The sequence below is a fragment of the Ambystoma mexicanum genome, chromosome 8, assembly GCF_040938575.1.
Source record: "Ambystoma mexicanum isolate Mex_15411 chromosome 8, UKY_AmexF1_1, whole genome shotgun sequence".
Classification (NCBI taxonomy): domain Eukaryota; kingdom Metazoa; phylum Chordata; class Amphibia; order Caudata; family Ambystomatidae; genus Ambystoma; species Ambystoma mexicanum.
Genome location: NC_090929.1, coordinates 84,178,726 through 84,196,049, shown reverse-complemented (window position 1 = coordinate 84,196,049; position 17,324 = coordinate 84,178,726). Strand labels below are relative to the sequence as shown.

At 46.6% G+C, this 17,324-nt stretch overlaps 1 protein-coding gene across 2 annotated transcripts in view; it reads right to left on the bottom strand.

The window, feature by feature from the left end:
• The window catches only part of ADAMTS13 (ADAM metallopeptidase with thrombospondin type 1 motif 13), a 447,185-nt gene that overhangs the window by 87,153 nt on the left and 342,708 nt on the right, over window positions 1-17,324 (bottom strand). For both annotated transcript variants that reach the window (XM_069609349.1, XM_069609350.1), the window contains exons 25-26: window positions 16,740-16,869; window positions 816-995 (exon numbers count right to left, since the gene is read on the bottom strand). In XM_069609349.1, coding sequence (XP_069465450.1) covers window positions 816-995; window positions 16,740-16,869 — 310 coding nt within the window. The remainder of the gene's footprint in view (window positions 1-815; window positions 996-16,739; window positions 16,870-17,324) is intronic.

The following is a 17,324-nucleotide window of genomic DNA, read 5'->3' as shown; positions in this document are numbered from 1 at the left end:
CTTAGAAACCTCAACTGTTGCTAGCCAGGCCTAAACTCGAGCCCCAAACCTTAAACTCCTTCAAAGTGACCTAACAAGGTACGGAACTTAACTGATAATTTCGTACCTAGTCCTCTGTAGGGCCCTGGGACATTTTAGAACAAAGACTGTAGTTTTAGATGGTGGCAGTGATTTATTATTTATTTTAATATAATACATCACAGAAGTTTAATATGTGCCATAGGAAGTAACAGTGCTATAGTAACTACTAGTGGTAAGATTGACTCTACTTGTTTCCAGGGGTGACTACACTGGCCTAGCAACAGTGCAACCAATTTTACTGTCTGTTGGTTGGCCCTTATGGGCCTCTTGCCCATACTTCTCGCACCGATTACTGCCCTCTTTTCTAGAATCACACAGGCCTACTATTTCCTTGTTAAGTTAGTCCTCTATATTGCGTTCCTAGGAGTGAGGTGGAATAGATCAATTATCCCTAAGCTGTGTTTTTGCTCTATACTTGCTTTGTTGGTATATCTTGAAGTAGTTATTTGTTAGTGTCTTGCACCAAATGTGTGCATTCTTTGCAGTATGTTATGTATGCTGTATTTTGTGTTTATATTTTGGGGACTATTTGTACTTTGGTACCCGTCTATCCTCTCCGCAAATGAAGCGTGGCTGCTCTGTTGCGTTACCTATTGTGAGTTTTGGTCTGACTTGGTAGATACTCTGTCCTTGCACCAAGGATAGGTCTCTTCACACCCCTCATCAGAGGGATGTGGAAAAATCTCCCTAACACTCTTGAATGGCTATTTTTATTTACATGTAAGAAGGCTTACCTGACTGGACATGGTTCTGTGTTGCAGCTCCTCGTGGAGCTAGGCCGCGGCATCCGACTGCACTTGGAGTGCGGCAGAGGACGTTCCAGTTCGCCCTCCTTTTTGATGCAGCGTACCGAGAGCAGTATGGTGCCCCCGCCGCAGGTGGCAGTGCAAGGGGCAACTTCCACCACTTGCCAGCTGTGGAAAAGAAAGACGGTCACACACTATATTCACAAGCAATATCCCTCGACCAACGCAGGCTAATTAAAGCTGAGTTTCCAATGACAGCGCAACTGTACACGCTGATGCAGACATAGGCTTAACATAAAATAGGCCCCCCTGCAAAATGCGGTAAGAGAACCCTTATATTTCCACAGCCCTGATACAAACAACACGCCTTGGGTCAATCAGAGAGTGCATTGAAAAGGGAGGGCCCCTTGCCATCAGCAGGCTTCTGGGGTGTGCTTTACACCCCTAACAGCAGCACAGCTGAAACCATGATCCAGTCACAAGTAACCACAATGGGAGGCATGGAGAAGAGATGAATTCATTCACTTACTGTCAGTGAGCGCGCAGTAGGGGATTGAAATTGTGGCCTATGATTCTTTCAAATGTGAAGAACTATTTAAATGAGCTCCAAGCTTCTCTTTCAAACATTGATCATCAGCACCCATGTGGTCCCCAAATGCTGTAGGGGCCAAAGCCAACGTGTTCTCTCCTCTTGTAATTATTACCACAACATCATACACATGATGCATCATAATGAAGTCCCAGCCTCAAATGAATTTAATAAGAAATTAGCATCCTCGTGAAGCATTCCCAAAAGGGGGGTATCATAATCCAGCCTTTGGGCCATGTGCATGTCCTTCATACATGTTTGTCCTGATGAAGGGGTGGCTGTAAAGTATGCTGTTGTCGCCGAAAAACATAAGTGATTAAATTAGTATGTGCTTTTCTCATTGTGCTATCCTACAATTACACTGACGCTATTTTGATGTTTCCTTTGTTTTTCCTCTCTTTTGCTTGCTATTAAAATTGTGCACCCACATTTGTTTCTTGTATTTCCTGTTTATATCTTGTGTTTTCTAACCTGGCTCCTGATCACTATAAGTGACTTGTTCAGAGGGACATCCTTTGCATTTCTGGAGCCTCTGATGGAGACTGAGAGCAAAAGAACAGCAAAGGTTTGGGGTACAAAATAGAAGGGCAGCATTAGAAGAGCCCATGAAAATGGGGGAATAGATTGATCATCTCCTCACTCAACAGTGCACACATGGTACTGGTGAGCCTGTCTAATTCTCAAGCTCACCACGCGTTTCTCCTCACAGCCATCTCAGTCTCTCCCATCTCTCTCTCTTACTAATGTTTTATCAGCCCCTCACTCCTTATCCAAGCACTAGTTCACGCATCAATTTCCCCATATAACAGACTCTGTTAGGGGGGGCATCGCGCTGTGGCATAACTCCACCTGGGTTCTTCTGGTCTCCTCAGGGACCACAATCAGTGGGTTGTATTCTTAAAGGACGGGCTGGCAATGCACAGAGCTCACATTAACCAGGATGGTACTTTATAGACAAAGCCTGCGAAGGAGGAGGCTCCAAACACAAAGTAATTGATGCCACCCACGATTTGCATGGTGCGAGGATGGTTCAAGCATTTACACAGGTGGTGTGCCAACCTGTAGCAGGAAATGGCTGGTGGAAGGTACCCAGAATGACCACACAGAAGGCAGGCAGGAAGTAGTTCAGGCCATGAGGGGTTAGTAAGATGGAGGGATTGCGATTGCAGCCAGATAAGAAAGTATTGCAAGATAAACCAGAATAGAAATAACGACCAAGGTTGGAGGCAGAGGTAAAAATCAATGAGGGACACCGAGCGTCAAGGCCTCTGGGGCAACAGGAGATTAAGACACACATAAAGCCTTCCAACTTCCAGGGTGACCTCTGCCCACCACAGTTAATAAAAGACGCCGCTAGAGATCTCGCTCCTTTTATTTCCAAACTTGTCAATGCCTCATTCTCCTCAGGCACCGTTCCCACCAACTTAAAACAACCATGGGTACTCCCATTGCTAAAGAAGCAAACGTTAGACCCTTTAATTCCCACCAACTACCGTCCGATCACAACGGTATGCTTCTTGCTTAAAATATTGGATACGATTGCTTACATTCAGATCCAAAAATACCTGGAACATCACAATCTCCTTGGAGCAAGACAATCAGGCTTCCGCCCGTTGCATGGTACCGAAATTGCCCTCATTGATTTGAAATCCCAGATTGACAAGCTTAGAGACAAAGGCAAATCAGCGCTACTCCTACTATTAGACCTCTCAGCTGCATTCGACCTTGTGGACCACAAAGTTCTATGTGGACACTTGGACTCGGCGGCCCATTTCTCTACTGAGGCCATCAAATGGATTGAATCATTCTTGAGCGATAGAACTATGAAGGTCTTCTCCCAGTCAACAGCAGCAGACCCTGTTCCTATTGGGTGTGGCATCCCCCAAGGCTCCTTGTCTCACCTACACTATACAACATATTTACTAAGCCCCTATTTGATGATCTGGACCTTCTGGGTATCGCCTACACTAACTATGCAGGTGATACTCAGATTCTCATCCCACTTTCAGGGGATTATCACGAGGATTTGGCGTTGGTAAATAGGGTGTATCTCATCAGTCAGGCATGGATGGCTACCCACGGTCTTTGCCTGAATGATGACAAAACCGAGCTCCTCATCTTGGGCATACACTCCAACCTAAAGAAACTCGGCCAGGAGTACTCCTCCTTCACTATAGATGGAAACCTTATCAAGGTGGCCAAAGAGGTAAAGAACCTTGGCTTCTACCTCGACTCCACTCTCTCCTTCGACAAACAGTTGAAATCAATGGCCTCGGCCACCGCTTACACCTGCAAGCTCATCAGGACAGGCAAACCCTTTCTTTCAAACGATAATTGTATGATACTAGCCAGAGCCTTGATTCTCTCTAGGCTAGATTACTGTAACGCCCTCTATCTCGGCACCAATAAATCAATCACTCAGAGAATCTAAATCCTTCAAAATAACGCTTTAAGAGCGGCACTGGGCGTCCCCAGAAGATTACATATTTCAGTAACCAGGCGCCAAAACAACTGGCTTTCGACTCAAGATAAAATTCTTCTAAAAACTGCCCCCCTAACCCATAAAGCACTCAATAATGCTGCTGGATAGATTTCATAGGAGAACCTCTAGCAGACCCTTGAGACTCAACAACAGAGTCTTGGGGTCCTCCCTCTTCTCAAAAAACCCTCCCTCGATCCATCCCGACCAACTACAGACCGATTACCACCGTCCCATTCCTGCTCAAAATACTAGACAAGACAGCATACCAACAAATCCAAAAATATCTTGAAACAAACCACCTCCTAGGCATAAGACAATCAGGCTTCAGACCCCAACATGGGACTGAAACCGCCCTGATAGATTTGAAAGCCCAAATAGACGCCTTTAGAGACAACGGAAAAACCGCATTACTACTCTTGCTAGACCTTTCCGCAGCGTTTGACCTAGTTGACCATAAAATCCTCTGCAAGCACTTAGACTCAGCCGCCCACTTCTCCCAAGAAGCCATCAGTTGGATTGAGTCATTCCTCAACAGCAGATCCATGCGTGTCTTCTCCTCCTCTGCTGCCGCATACCCCATCCCCATCACATGCGGAGTCCCACAGGGCTCTTGCATCTCCCCCACTCTGTACAACGTGTTCACGAAGCCCCTGTTTGACGATCTAGATGGCCTGGGTATCACCTACACCAACTACGCTGATGATACACAGATCCTCATCCCGTTGACGGGAGATTACAACCAGTATTTGGCCTTGGTGAACAAGGTGTATCTCATCATCCAGGCATGGATGGCTTCGCACAGTCTATGCCTGAATGATGACAAAACTGAACTCATCATCCTAGGTTCTACCTCCAACCTAACCAAACTCGACCACAACTACGCCAACTTCATCATAGACGGGAACCTAATCAAGGTTTCCAAAGAAGTGAAAACTCTAGGAATATACCTCGACTCCTCCCTAACCTTCCACAAACAGGTGAGCTCGATGGCATCCTCCAAGGCCTACACATGTAAGCTTATAAGAGCAGCCAAACCCTTCCTCTCCACTCAGAGCTGCATTACACTAGCCAGAGCCCTGGTATTATCCAAACTGGACTATTGTAATGCCCTCTACATAGGAGCCAGCAAGCAAATCACCAACAAAATTCAGACGCTACAAAACAACGCTCTTAGGGCAGCGCTCAACAACCCCAGGAGGGAACACCTCTCCAACATCAGGAAATCCCACAACTGGCTCAGCACAACAGACAAAATCCTGCTTAAACTAGCATCGCTCACCCACAAATGCCTGAACAACGCTGCCCCACGCTACCTGGCAGACAGAATATGCAAACACATCCCCAAAAGACCCACCAGAACCCCCAACCCTAACCTGCTCACTGTCCCCAGGTTTAAACGCACCAAAATGGGCGGCAACAGCTTCCAGGTGAAAGTACCTCAACACTGGAACTCCTTACCACCATCTCTCAGGACACCCCAATCTTACTCACTTTTCAGAAGCAACTACATCCATTGGATAAAGAACACGAACCATTAACACTTCTTACACCACACGGTTGCTCTCCGCTTTGTATGCCTATATGTAAATTTGTAAATATATGTAAATCTATAAATATATGTACTGCATTATCTCCTTCCTGCCAAAATGTACACATGTCCTTCATTGTCACACTGCAGCGATGTAATGCATTGTATAAGCAGCCTGTAACCAAGCTTTGAATTAACCTTGCTGCTCATGCGCCCTCAGACCCTCGGGTCTGGTGCGCAATACAAATGAATAAACTAAACTAAACTAAACTAAACAACAGGAACTGCCTCACCATCCCTAGATTTAGACTCACTAAAGTAGGGGACAATAGCTTCCCTGTGAAAACTGCCAAACTTTGGAACTCTCTGCCACACCCATTTAGGGAAGACCAACCATACTTGACTTTTAGAGGAAATTACATAAACTTTCTCAAGTCTACCGACCGGTAGGCCTGGCCACCCATTCCAAGGTAGATTGTATGTATAATCTGTCATATATCTGCTGCATATTGATGTCACTCTGTTTATACTTTGTTCTCTTGCTGTATCCTTGTTCATATTGTACATTATTGCTAAACCTGTAATTATTTGTATCCTTGCCTATGTGTTCTATGTGTTGTAACAAATATTTTAAGCCTTGCATATGTCGTAACCTGCTGCGCCCTGATACCCTTGGGTCTGGTGCGTATTAAACGTGAATAAACAAACAAACAAACAAACAAACATCATTGCTTGCAGGTCGGGGATTTATAGGCTGGGGACATCAAGGTCAAGCTGTGCCTTGTTTCAGTTAGTTGTCGGGATATATGACAGGAAACGGGATACTGCGTAGGTACAAAATCACTTCAGCGGTCCCCCGCACCTGCCTGGTGTCTCCAACATGGCCGTGACCATACACGGAAAGCGCGCGAGCCGAGGGAGGACTGGCAAGACTCTGCGCCTATCCCCCGCACTCACTGAGCATTGCAGAGGCCAACGAGGATATAGGCGCTATTGCGAAGGTGAGTGCAGCTACAGACACAAGCCACGAAGCACCGTATCACCTCCAAGCTCTGTCTATCGTTGGGGTCCGCATCCGCAGAGTAATGAGCACAATGCACTTTGCACATTCCCATTGCACGAAGGCAATTTTCCTGATGCGCTTTATGTTACTGTTTTTTTGTAAAATAAGGCATGGGTGCCTGCAGGGGGCATTTAGGCACTTACTCTGCATTCTAGCAAGGTGGCAAAGATTTAGCAAAACAGACGGCCTTTAAGAGATTTCTAAACCAGAGCAAGTTTGTTTTCTTCCTTGCCAGAAGGGCTAAGGCATTCCAGATGCGAGAAGCCGCAGAAGAGCCCAATTTGGCTCGTTTACTTGAGGGAAGAGCTCTCTGTGAGGACGAGTTTAGTCAGTGGTTTGAAAGGTGGGAAGTGCTTTGATATAAAATGTTGTCCGGAGCCTTAGTAAGCTATGTGCACCAGGCAGGCAGATTTAAACATCTTTTTTTTTAATTTTTTACTGGTGTTAGGCAAGTATTGATGTAGTAACACTGTGTGAGATTAGACAACACTTGTCTACTTGGTATTAGGTAACCCACCTTTTGGTATAGGGCTGTACTACACAAGTTGGTAGTGTGACTGAGCAGCCAGTCCTATCTCAAGAGGGGCAAATGTGAGCTGTAGAGCTGTAGCAATGAAACCCTCCAATACAAGTAGCCAAGTAACACTTACACTCAAGGTTTCAGTTATAAAAAGTTATTATTTATTTAACATCAATTTTTAAATAAGCGTTCTAAAAGGGCAAGATATGTAACAGTCAAGTATACTTTAAAATACTTTTCCAGAATCAGCATAAGTTTAGTGGATATTCTTTAGATATGCTTGTTACACACTTCTAACACCCGGAGGTCACTTCATTCACAAGGGCAGTATTGGCATTTACATATAATTTGTACACTTTGTAGATTGTGAGGTTGCAGAAAGGAAAGGTTAAAGGAAGGAAAAAGGTTAAACAGGTTCTCGGGCATGTGACTATACTTAAATCTTCCAATGAAGTCTAGACAAAACCTTTCCCAGCAATAACAGTCTCAAAACAAGTTATCACCTCTGAGGGACAGAAAATATCAAAGTCAATGGACTAGAAGTGTCTGCAGGGAGCCAAGACAGACAAAGTCAACTGGCGCACAGTCTCTGGAGCTGAGGCACTTCGTAGTTAATAAAAGTCTTGCACAAAGTTAGAGAGTTTTGTAGAAATCCCCTGTAGGTTCATAAGCTGTTACACTTGTGGAAAGCAGAGTTGAAATCAACTCTAATAAAAGTAGCCACTGCAAGTCTCAACTGAGAATAGCAAAGCTAAAGACACTGAGGTAAGTACCCATGTCTGAACAATACCTCTGATTTGAAGAAGAATGGTCCAGCTGGATTCTGCCCTGTTGCAGCGATGCAAATCCTGGGTTTGTGAGCCTCAGTCATAGGGACAAGTGGTTGGACGTCTGGAGGACTCCTGCAGCAGCAATCTGGAGGTCGTCGGCAGCTCTTTCCGGATCAGTGGCACTTCACGGTTTCAGCACGCGGTAAACAGCACCACCGCAGATCTTGGATACCGGTTGGGCTTCCTTTGCTCCTTGAGTCCTGCCCTCTGGTGAGGTGACTCGAGCTCTGGTCGTCCTGCTTCTGGAGGGCCCTTAGGAGACTCCTGGAGCTTCTGGCCGGACTGCAGAAGTTGCACTCGGCTACGGATTTCTCGACCCCTGGCACTCGGTTCCTGCAGCAGAAAAGTAGTACAGCCAGTCGGGGAAGATGGTCCAGTGGAGTTCGTCTCGGGGTTAGTTTGTCCCACTAACCCAAGGGAAGAAGTCGTCTCTTCCGGAGCTTCTCTTGTTGATCAGAAAAGGAGTTTCAGCACAGCCGCAGGGCTTCACCAGGTAATTCAAAGGTCCAGGAGGATGCAGCAAGCTTCGTTCACGGTTTCTTCATCGGATGTTCTTCCCAGTGGTCGACTCTGCCTCTAGTCCCAAAACCTTCACCTTTTAAGCAGGTTTTTCCCATTTGTGCACAGCCTAGGCTGTCAATCCCACAGCAGGGTGGCTGTCCTCAAAGGACAGCCAGCCAGACAATCAGGACTGGTTGCATTCAGGCACTCCTAGAGACAAAGGACAGGGAAGTTTCAGGAACCTCCCTCTCTTCCTGCCCTTCCAGACACACTGGAGCCAGAGGCGGGTTTCAGGACTGAAGCCCACCGAACGCAAAATGAACAAAGAGCTCAAACCTGGCTTGGTATACAGAATAAAACCCAAGAAAGACCTCACAAACAGGAAATGGCGAAAAAAGAAGACCAGTGCTATGTTGACAAAATGGTCACCCATTGGTGCTACACTGCAGTTGAGGGTTCAGCCTGCGGTAGAAAAGCACAAAGGTAGGAAAATTAAACCACTGCCACCAGCCATTTAAAGTAGTCAGGGTAACATAAACAATGTTACAGGAGTATGTAGGATAAGGGGCTACTAGGTAACTCCCCAGCACTCCTCATAAGATGCTGTGTGCTTGACCTACAAAGAGAAAAGGGTAAGTAAAGCCATTTTCACTTTACTTGGGAACAGTAGTTCACACAAGAAAAGGTATTTAAACCTTATGAGAAATCAAAAGGATTTCTCTGTGACACTGCACTGAAGGTGCTGTGTGACAATGTAAAAAGATGATGCCAATGGAGTTTGTCAGACTCCAAAAACAGTGGAAATACATACTCCAAATCAGGTCAAAACACATGAGAGTGAGAAAAAGGTCTCACTCACTCCAGGGTTAAAATTAAAAGTCCTAAAGTCCAGCAAAAGAGCTGGGGGTCTCTAAGGCTGAAGGGAATTAGCCCAGAAATGAGAATTATCCCTAATTTCTGGTAACCAGTGACATCTCAGACCTGGTGTAATGTGTGCTCTACGGAACAATTTCAGGAGAAATCTGGCTGCCACTTGTTGTATTCTCTGAAATATGGTACCGGCTTACTGATAAAGTCCTAGATAGATTCAGTTGCAGAGGTGCACTCTGGAGCTAATAAATGCCTTTATTAGAGCGACCTGATGAGAGAAAGTGAACAAGGACATAAGTCTGAAGTTGAGGGAAGCAGGACTGGGTGACTTTATATACTTGTGGCAGAATCGAAAGCTGGACAACCATTATGACGACAGCTGGACAACCATTGCAACACAACGGTTGAATGCTTGACAGCAACGTTGCGTACTTGTTTGGCATGGGACAAGGGCCACAAATGGTGGGGCAGAAGTTCAGGGAATTGGGAGGGAAGTTAGGCCCACAGATCATAATCTCTGCGCTCACTTCCTTAATGTTTATTCTGTTGCTGTTCAGCCATTCTTCCACTGAGGACATGCAGCTGGACAAGGATTCTTTTACTTGACCGTGGTCTCCATCCAAGCGATGCAAGCAACATCTGCGTGTCATTGCAGTAGATGTAGAAAAATGCACTTGAGTGGAGGTGTTTGGAGAACGGTTGTACATAAAGTACCTGATTCTTTTGTACTGGAGCAAATCAGAAATGCGTGCTACCTGTTGCTTGCTTGACAAAGCCAAACACTAGACTAAAATGGGAGATGCCTAGAGAACCTTTCAGATTCTCTAGTGCAAATGTGACTCAGAACGATGTGCTCAAGGGCTAGTCAGAGGTGCCCCAGACATGGCCAGATTGCTCCATTTGTAGACATTGGGGATCCGGTGTGTTGCCGCAGGTGCACATCATGAGGTGCACATCATGAGGTGCTCATGGGCATCTTCTGAGTTGCTCCAGTGCTAACTTGGCCGGCGGTCACTGAGAGAAACCAAAGGGTGTTTCACCCCCTCGGGGACTTGTCATCCAGGTGGCCAGGACACGGCCATCGCTTTTGGATCCAGTTCCTGGGGGTGGACCAGTGCGGGAGGACCACCTGCGCGAGGGGTCTGCGGGGAGTGGGCGTGAGACAGCCAATGGTGAGACGCAGTATTCCCCCTTTTTGTTTATCTACCCCAACCTATTTTGTAGGATTATCTGAAGTCTCAACGCCATCCCCCCCTTTTTACACAAACACTGGGCCGAGGAAGAGGGTGACTGAGAGTAACCAGACTAACTCTCTCACATCGTACTGGACATGTCCCGTTAATCAAGTCAGGCAAAGTCAGCCACTTTACACTAAGTGCATACACCTGATACCCGTTAGCTCTCCTCACACAAATAAAAGGTAACACCTAAAGACACACTCTGAGCAAGGTGGAACGGGAGTATGAGCAGAACTTTCAGGACAAATGCACATCTCCTGGAGCAGAGCAACGGACCAAGGGACGAGAGCAACAGGTCAAAAACCCCAAGGGTTCCCTACTGGAGGTCGTTGCCTCCGACAGACTGTGAAAGACACTTGTTCAAGGCCAGATCCCACAAATTAAGATTGCATTGTGTTCCAAGGATGCCAGCGACTCTCCCAGGTGCATGGCAGAGTTGGGGAGGTGAGGCCAAGCCTGTGGTACTAACCTTGACCCGTGAATTGGAAATAGCAAAACAAGAAAGAAGCGCGCACAGCCAGTGAGTTGGCAAGTGACCTGAGAGAACTTTGAGTCAAAGTGGTTCTTTGGTGGTCTGTAAAGAGAGCCAAGCACATTCGTAAGTCTTCGACATCCGGCAAAGGGGTCCGAGCCCGAATGAGGGAGACCCAAAGTATAATACGTTTGGGCAAGGGAGCCCCCCGGCAAGTTTGTGTTGAAATGTGATGTAAGAGGTCTGACCCAGCACAGGGGGACCTTTGTGAACTTTACATTGGAATACAATTTTGAGAGTCAAGAAAGAGACTTTAACGTGGAAGGCCATGCAGGTCTCAATCCATGGTTTGAAACTGCTTAGTGTGTCAGAAATTGAGCCAGAGTATGTCACTCTGCCTAGAGGGACAGCCGTGTGGTTTAACTTGAGGAGGAGAGCTTATTCAACTACTTTTATTCTTTTGATTTTTCCTTTGCATACATTTCTCCTTTTTACAATTTTGTACAAGAGATAGGGCAGGCATCAGGTTTTTGTTAGCATAGGCCATTTTGATTTGACAGACTCCACTAGGACTGCTTTGTTTATTGTTTGATAGTCAAGACTACTCCCATCTTAGTTATAGGACAAAATAGGAGTTTCTCCGACCCCAACATTTTCAATAAAGGTTTTACAAATTGTATCCAATGTGTCAGTGTCGTACTTGTGATACCATGCCTTCCCTACATCACTTACAACACAATCGAGCCCTCCAGTGTGGGTTCTAATTCTTAATTTGGTTTTGGATGGAACTATACCAGTTGCAAAAGACATATTGATAAGTGCTTCAATGTGCTCACCCAAAAGCGGGCACACTTATTTGGAGATGGTCATGGGCATAAAGGTTTGGCCTTTGCTGATAGGGATTTGGTTTGCGATTTGGTCAGAGGTTCATCGCAACGTGAATCTGACATCTTCACTGGTTCATGGGCCAGGTATTTTGACCCTTTGCTAAGAGGGATTGGGCTTGTGATATGGTTACGAGTTAATGACAATTAGACACTGATTTATTCACCGTAATGGGGCCATTCCTGGGGTATCCTTGTTTTGCCAGTTTAGATGGAGCACTAGGTGTATACAATGTAGACAACCTGCGACTCCACAGCATTTTGGCCTACATCTCCCATGATCCCTCACCACTGACTATACATGCTGGGGCTGATGGGAGCTGTAGATGAAAACAATTATGGAGCCGCAGGTTGCGTATATAGGTTGCTCAGAAATAGTCTTCTTGAGGGCTGTGCCTATGGGAGATTATGGTGGATCTTGGGGAAGTTTGCAACTCTTTCAGCTTTCTGTTCCAATCTTCAAAAACACAACAAAGTGGCATAACAAGTTGCATTATTTGTTCTGCCAAAACCCTGACCTTAATCTCTTGCATAGCACCCTCGGCAGGTGTGTGAGCCAATCAGATTGCTCCAAACCCAGGCTGGATCTCACAATCCAAGCCCGGGTTCAGAGTAACCCACACTGTGGACGCACCTGCCGGCCATCTTCCCTCTCCGGCCCTCATCTCCCTCTCACCCGCCCGCAACACGCACATGCCTACTTCGCTGATGCCTCGCCCCGCGTTATCTCACCTCACTTGTTTCCTTGGAAATGGAAGAGGGGCTCAGTGTAAAGCCCCACCCCTCATGTCCATGGCAACCATTTTAGGGGCTATGGTATTGTCAGGAGCAATGAGTCACAAGCTAAATGTAAATGCTTTCTCTGAATCTGCCTGTGAGTGGTGAGTGTGCAACTTTAGGATCTGCAACCCGTAATTCTACACTTTTGTTGTGCATTTTTAAAAAACATTTTGGTGCCTTAAACTGCGGGCGCTTCGTGCTCCCCATGCTGGCTCCATCCCCCAGCCTCCCCAGCCCTCCCGATTTGTGAATCTACAACCTGCCCATCTCCCCTCCCACCCACAACCCGTAATTGGGCCTTGCTGGCCACCAGTAACTTGGTGAGGGTCTCGCCCCACCACACCTGCTCAGTTTACTCTCCATCTGCCTCTGAGAGTGAGTGTGTGACTTTATTTATTTATTTATTTATTTCATTTGTAAAGCACACATACAACCCAGAGGCATTGAGGCACTGTTGCAGGTACAAGTCAAGGAGGCAAACTTAGTCATACAGTAAAGTATTTGTTGCGTAGACGCGAATGAGCAAGGTAATATTACAGTTACATTGAGACATAGCATTCTCGTACATATTGGTCATACTGTACATGCTGTATGGTGGTATAGTGTGGTTAAATTGCTGGCATGATGAGCAGGGTGGGTGGAGGTGGTGGTTAGGAGAAGAGCTGAGTTTTGAGAGCTTTACGAAAGATCCAGTAGGATTCCTCAGCCCATCGGGGAGGGGTTGGGGGGCCATTCCAGAGTTTGGCAGCGCAATAGGGGAAGCAAGAGCCTCCAGCTTTACATCTCCCCACTTTGGGCACAAGAAGTCAGTCCGTGCATGGGGTCCTGGTGGGCCTTGATGAATGGGCTTCAATGATTCTTTGTGTGAGGTAAGGGCGTGCTGTAATGAAGAGGCACTTGTGGGCAATGGAAAGTGTTTTAAAGGTGATCCGCTCCTGGATGGGCAGCCAATGAGCTTCTCTTCTAGCTTTGAAGATGTGTTCTCGTTTCAGGATATTGAGGGCTGCTCTCAAGGCGTTGTTTTGTAGAACTTGCAGTTTTTTAATATTTCCAACTGAGGTGCATGTAAATAGGACGTTACAAAAGTCAATCCTTGAGCCAATGATGGCCCTGGCAATGGTGAGGCAGTTTGTTTTTGTGAGGAAGGGTCTGGCTGCATTGAGGACCTTAGTGGCGTAGGCTGCAGAGGAAGCAAGGGCGCTTACTTGTCTGGACAAGGTGAGTGAGGCGTCAAGGTAGACTACAGTGTCTTTACTGTAGTTGAGACAGGGATCACACACTGGTCTATCTGGTCTATCTGGAAGGATGTGTATTGGATGGTAAGCGAGTTGTGGGCATTGGGTGTGCTGACAATTAATATTTCTGTCTTGTTGCTCTTGAGGCAAAGATGATTAGCCGCTATCCATGCCTGAATTGTAGAGTAGATGTTGCTGAGGGTAATGGAGTCATCTGTGTATTTTCCTCAGAGTGGGATCAGGATTTGTGTGTCGTCGGTATAGTTGGTGTAAGCTATGCCGAGGGAGTCTAGGATGTTAAAGAGTGGCCTGGTAAAGATATTGTATAGGGTGGGGGCGATGCAGGACCGTTGGGGTAAACCGCAGGTGATGGGGCAGGGTGGGGCGTTGGCAGTGTCTGAGAAGATTCTCATGACTATGCCTTCCAGGAAGGATGCAATCCAGGCAGAAGCAGGTGAGGAGAAATTGGCTTAGGTTGTAAGGTGTTGGCATAGGATTTCATGGTTGACCAGGTCAAATGCGACCCATTAATTTGCACTCTTGTGCATTCAAAAAACATTTTGGTGCCTTAAACTGTGGCCGCTTAGTGTTCAATGTACCATCTTCATCCCCCCGCCCTCCTGACTCCTGAACCCACAACCCGCCTCCCATCCCGCCCACGACCTGTGCTTCCAGGGAGCAGGTGAGTGCCTAATCCATGCCATTGGTGCAATGTTCATATTTCGTTGCCGTTTCTGGTTTTTTGTTCCTTGTTTTCCCCTTGTGCTTGTTCCCCAGCCCCTGTGTTCTGCTTGGTGTCCCTTCCGCCCACAGCCTGGCCCCCTTAGCCCCCATTGGCTCCTGTACTCACTACTGCATGTGTACAATTTCTGCCTGGTCCGTGCCCCCTCCTGCCTCCCACACCGGCCCAGAAGCCCTGATTAGTTAGTTGCCCCTTTAACCTACACCCAACCAGCCCCTGCAGCTAAGGGCCCTGAGGCAAAGGGCAGCTCTGGAAGAAGCAGCTCCGAACCGTGTTGGCTGTGTTGCAGTGTGGAGCCTGAAGTTGTCAACCAGCGGTGACTGAGGTAGGTAGGCAAGGTCTGGACATGGGGAACAGCAATTACTGCTCCCCACTAGACTGTCCGACCCAGCTTATCTTATCATCTTATCATAATATTATCTAAGAGCCTGTAGTCTGTTGCATATACCTCGTATTTAGCCAGTTTACCTTAAAAACCATCAGTTTTAAGTACTACTGCATTCACTGAAGTGCCCTTATTGGGCCACCCTCCCTCTATCCACACTTACCCTGACTGTAGCTAGTTAGCAATGCCCTGCATTTAAACTTTAGTGTGTTTAACTTGACGTACCTCCCATTTGTCCTGATTGCTTTGTAGACCATCAGTTTAAGTGTTATTGCATCTACTGTGAATATCAGCTTGCAGCATATCTAGACAGAACTGTGAATACTAGATTGCGCCAGATCTAGACAGAATTGTGAATACTAGCTTGCACCACATCTAAACAGAACTGTGTATATTAGCTTGCGTCTCATCCAGACAGAACTGAGAAGATTAGTCTGCATCGTATCGAGACAGATTTGTGAATATTAGCTTGTGGCACATCTAGACAGAATTGTGAATACTAGCTTGCGCCACATCTAGACAGAACTGTATAGATTAGCTTGCACCACATCTGAGCAGAACTGTGAATATAAGCCTACTTCCCATCTAGACACATTTATGAATATTAGCTTGCGTCATATCTAGACAGATTTGTGAACATTAGCCTGCGTCACATCCAGACAGAACTGTGAACATTAGCCTGCATCACATCTAGACAGATTTGTGAATATTAGGTTGCATCACATCTAGACAGAATTGTGAAGATTAGCTACGCGTCACCCTTATGAAAGTAACCAGGTGTATCAATATATAGAATTGTGTATACTAGCCAGACAGAGATTAGCCAATGTACTAACCACCCGCTCCTGCTCCCTCCCACACACCACCATACGCTATAAACGCCCACTGGGCTAGCCAACCTATACGCTAACACACACCCAACACAAGTAACACAATATCACAACTAGAAACCTGGACACTGGACCTTAGGGATACAAGCCAGTGCACACAACCTGAAATACCTTCCAATCTACACACAGACACACTCCTATATAATAGTCACAGAAACAACCCAGTCATTGGACCTTACCCATACGGCTACAAGCCAGTGCGCACAACTAACCATCTGCAAGCCAGCACACACAGACACCAGTTTCTCCTGGTTCTAGACCTATCCTATCACTCTTCCCTCACAAACCAACCTTGTCCTCTTTCTTGCGGAGCCGCGTGAGCACCTGGAGACTGCCCTTGGGTGGTAGCGATGAGTGATATAAATCAACATAACATTTTAGCACTCCCCGTGTTGGCCTTAGGGCGTTAATCACAATAAGTCCCTGTTCTGGGGGCATCAGCAGTTGGCAATGGCACCAGGGCCCAGGGTTAAGGCCCTTGCTTTGCTCAGGCTTATAACTTGCGCCCGGACCATTAACTCCCAGGGAAGCCCTTGGAACGAGTGCTTATTGCTTTAAGTATATTTCCGTATGCTGTTTTAAAATACATATGCATTTGTCCTCTGAAAATCATCTTCCAGGGCTGAAATTCTGTATGCCTGGACATACCTGCGTTTAAAAAACTTTAAATGATTCCTCTGCAAAGTGTAGGGTCAGAAGCAACGGGGGTGGTTGCCTGTCCCCTGCGACTTTAGGAGACTGGGCTTCTACTGTCATGATTAGGTGGGCTTTGAGTGGAGACATCACAGTCATGCTGCCATTCCGCACACCCTACACTGCTCTGCAGAGTGATGGCTACCCACAAATGTGTAGCAATGGCAAATGTGTAAAAGGCTTGCACCGTATGTCCTTGGGTAAACGTACCTGGGGGGGCATGGCTCAGCATTGCAGACCTGAAGCCCTCGTTCTGGTTTGGGTACCGCTCTGCAGTGGTCCTCCTCGGTTTCTTGTTTGGCTTCGAAGTCCATGCACACAAAGCGAATCTCAGCGCTGCCTAGAAGACAAGGATGAAGGGGGCACCATGTGGTTACGTGAACCCAGCACAGGTGTAATGTGCAAACAGAGCTAGAGAGACATATATGAAAGGCGGAGAGCCAGAGAGATAGCTAGAAAGTCAGCCCTACATCGAGTAGGCAGGTCAAAAGGTAGCTAGAGAGACAACATATATGGAAGGCGGAGAGCCAGAACAATAGTTAGAAATACAGACCTACATCGAGTAGGCAGGTCAAAAGGTAGCTTCAGAGACACGATATATCTAAGGCGGAGAGCCAGAGAGATAGCTAGAAAGACAGACCTACATCGAGTAGGCAGGTCAAAAGGTAGCTTCAGAGACACGATATATCTAAGGCGGAGAGCCAGAGAGATAGCTAGAAAGACAGACCTACATCGAGTAGGCAGGTCAAAAGGTAGCTAGAGAGACAAAATATATTTAAGGCGGAGAGCCAGAAC